Genomic DNA, 3,874 nt, shown 5'->3' on the forward strand with positions numbered 1-3,874 from the left:
CCAGCCTATCGTTTACCAACATTCATCCACAAAGCACTTTCATTAACATTCATTCAAATAGCTGCGGAAATAATAATCAATTCATGAAAGCCGTGGCAACCAAGCAGTAAACATTGAAGCAAACGTAATTCATTAACAAATCCTATGTTGAAATGTTGTACTTAGCGAGGGAGGCAAGTAGGCTAAGCACGTTGACAATTGCTAGTGAGTTTTACAATGATTGATGAACACTCACCCTCCCCTAAAGAGCTTTCTGGGCTATTCTCACTCTGGCACTAGGAAACATCAAAGTGATCGAGGAGTCATACTGCCTTATTTGGCTTACAATGAAATAAATACTAGAAAATAACCCTACACTAGTATTTATATGATGAAAACTCATCCCAAACACACAAGGCAAGCGGTCATAGGCAAGCATAATGCCCTGAACAAGCTTAGCTCGTGACACAAAGTTACGAGCAATAATTTTAATATTTATTCAATACCAATTTTTTTTTTTGTGATAAACTGCTTCTTCACTGTACAAAAATGAATATAAAAAAATAAAAATAATACCATAGTTTAAATTCTAATTATTGAGATTAATTAGGTAGTTTGGCATCACTTGAGATGTTCCAAAAGACTCATACATATTAAAATTATGAGTAATAAAAAAAAAATAGGGGATATTTTAATTCAATTAAATTATCAAGTTTTGGAATTTTTTTTAAAAAAAATTAAAAAACCAAAGTAATGCATACAAGGTAAGAATTACAGATAATTATATGGATAATCAATTACAAACGATAACACAGATAATCATATATTCATTCAACAAAAATTTATTAAATTCAAGTTTACATACAAATATTTCAAAAATAAAAGAATAAACAGATTTTTTTTTTTTTTTGTAATTTTTGAAAAATTAAAAATTTTAAAAATTGAAAAGTAAAAGTTTCCTTTTGCAATTAAACAGGTCCTAAGTTTTTGCATGTTTTGTGACCTATTTTTTTCCTTTTCAATTGAAGATCAATATCACACGTAGATATTAAAAAGGTGAAAAAAATCATTCTGGCGGGAGTCTTTAAATTAAATAAACAAAAAACTACCATGAACAAGCTAGCTGCAAAGGCTGATAGTACACAAAAATAGGAGAAAAGAAAAAAAAAATTATTGAAGAAACAAACCGCAAAACTAAGCATAATAAATATTAGAACTCCACCCTCATATTAGCTAGATTAACTTTTAAAAGTAGAAGGATCATAATGAAAATGCTTGAAGATAATGGGAATTCTCCATGCAACCATCTCTTTGTAATTTGATCAATACGCTCTATCATCTCAGGAGTCAAGTGGTTCACCGAATCCCCAACCTCACCTTTCCGGAAAAAAACACTACTCTCAACGGCGCCGCCGAACGTCTTTCCGGTCTTTTTCACCTCCAAATTGCTCAACTTCTCAAAACTGCAAAACTCAATCACCTTATGGACGCCGCCTTCTTTCTCTTCCTGAGAGGTGAAAAGGCAGCCCAAGAACTCTGCCAGTCTCTTCACTGAAACAAAAGGCTCCTTCTTCAACTCCTCATATTTCAAGACCAAAACTCTTTCTGGGTACTCCAAGCTGGCTTTCCAGTAGCCCAGGGCATGGTCCCAGAAGGGCCCCTGGGGCGACACCCCTTGGCAGAACAGCTCAAACGCTTCTTCTAAGGAGACGGGCGGCAGCTCCTTGGATCTGTGCTTGCTGGTGAAGTGCCACAGAGAAACAACCACGTCCTTTGGGTCCCTCAGAAGGTAAACAATTCGACACTTGGTCTCCGAAACTGACCTGGGTAGGGAAGAGTAAGGGATGTGGGTGGCCATGAGAGGGAGGTCGGGGTTCGGGTTCGTGGGGTTCCCGAGGGCGGAAAACTCCAAGAAGGGCACGCTGTCGTGGGGGCTGCCGGCAAGCAGAGGGTGGGAGGAGGCGTAGTAGTCGTGGTGTTTGGATCGACCGGTGAGGGAGAGAGCGAGGGCCTTGAGCCATGTGGTGCCTGATTTAGGGTAAGTGACGAGGAGGACGTCGGTGGGTCGAGGGCGGAAGTGAGCTTGGAGGGAGAGGACGCCGGGGAGGAATCGGGTGGCGTACCAGAAGCCTTGGTACTGGTGAAGGTGCTCCGTCCTCCACCCTTTCCCTCTCGGTAGTCTCTGCTTGGGTTGTTCTTGTTCGTGGGATGTTGGCTTTCTTCAGTACTGTTATTGGCTTTTGGATTGTTGGGGGATGCCATGGAACTGAGGATGAATGTGAAATTAAGCTTCAGTTCTGCAACAAAGGCAACAAGCTGCAGTATATATAAAAGCATACTTAGTCATCAATATTAAATGCAAATATGGTATCGCTAGTTATTATTAAATGCATTGTGTCACGGACTCCTAAAATGTGACTCAAGTAAGGGCCGTGTGGCACTCATTGAGAGCTCTCCCTCGACAAGTTAATCAAGTCTCACACGTTCAAACCTGCAATCACGAGCACCTAATGAGTCTCGATACTTAAGAAAATCAAGGAACAATAGGATATCACACGAGCAATATATTCTTATACACCGAATAAGATTATAACAATCAGAAACATCACAGTCCAAAGCAACAAAACACCATAATAAAAAGGACTACTTGTATTATTCAACTATAAGAGAATAATCATACAAATGATAACACCGATTATCATATATTCATTCAACAAAACACCACAATGATTTATTGAGTTGATCACCAGTCCGGATTTTAAAATCATGTAGGGACTGCCCTCTATACACTGGCACTGCCCTCTAATTCTTGTAAGTATTGGGCCCTCATCTTACAGTCAAGGGCCCCATCCTCATTCAAATCTGCCCTCAATTAAGTTTTCACAGTGGAGCTTTTGGAGTGGGCCATAAACCCATCATGTGGTCCATCTTAAATTTTGAAGCCATCCGGCCATCCATTTGATGGGATGATCAAACGGCTGCTGTGTTCTTATTTGTTAAGGAGGGGCATTGTTGTAATTTGGTTTTTTTCCTTAGTTGTAAATTAAACAGCAGGGGCAGGGTTTTTCAGAGTTTTTTCCCATTTTATCATTTTTTTTAAATATATTAAATAATACTTTTTTTGGGAAAATATTTCTCGCAATAATCTTGACGCAATCTCGCTACTTGGAGTAGTGAGATTTAAACAAATCTCACTACTTCAAGTAGCGAGATTTGCCGCATGTCATTCCTACAAATTGATTTATCATTATTATAATAATAAATGATAAATTTATTACGCAGAAGAATTTATTTCTCGATTTATTATTTTTTTTAAAAATAAATTAAAAGAATTTATTTCCCGATTTACTACGCAGAAAAATTTATTATGTAGAATAATTTATTTCCTAATTTATCATTTTTTAAAAATATATTAAAATAATTTATTACATAATAAATTAAAATTTTGAACTTTATTTAAATTACTAATTTTAATTGTACCTGAAATTAATATATATATATATATATATTGACACAACAAAAAAATTACTTTAATATTTATTCAATATAAGATTTTTTTATCAATATCAATATCAATTAAGAAAAATACTTATTATTAACACTGCAAAACTACGAGCAGTAATTTTAATATTTATTCAATACCAATTTTTTTTGTGATAAACTGTTTCTTCATTGTACAAAAATGAATATAAAAAAATAAAAATAATACCATAGTTTAAATTCTAATTATTGAGATTAATTAGGTAGTTTGGCATCACTTGAGATGTTCCAAAAGACCCATACATATTAAAATTATGAGTAATAAAATATAAAAAATAAAAAAATTATGGGATATTTTAATTCAATTAAATTATCAATTTTTGGGATTTTTTTTTAAAATTAAAGAACCAAAGCA

General features: G+C 35.2%; 1 protein-coding gene across 1 annotated transcript; it reads right to left on the bottom strand.

Annotated features, from left to right (window-relative positions):
* Positions 1-1,189: 1,189 nt before the first annotated feature.
* Positions 1,190-2,241, bottom strand: LOC131158504 (cytosolic sulfotransferase 7-like). The gene is made up of 2 exons (XM_058113373.1): positions 2,103-2,241; positions 1,190-2,061 (listed from the first exon to the last, which is right to left on the bottom strand). The coding sequence occupies exons 1-2, from the start codon at positions 2,239-2,241 to the stop codon at positions 1,190-1,192; spliced, it is 1,011 nt and encodes a 336-aa protein (XP_057969356.1).
* Between the last annotated feature and the right edge of the window lie 1,633 nt (positions 2,242-3,874).

Source organism: Malania oleifera, chromosome 6, assembly GCF_029873635.1.
Source record: "Malania oleifera isolate guangnan ecotype guangnan chromosome 6, ASM2987363v1, whole genome shotgun sequence".
In the NCBI taxonomy this organism is placed as follows: Eukaryota; Viridiplantae; Streptophyta; class Magnoliopsida; order Santalales; family Ximeniaceae; genus Malania; species Malania oleifera.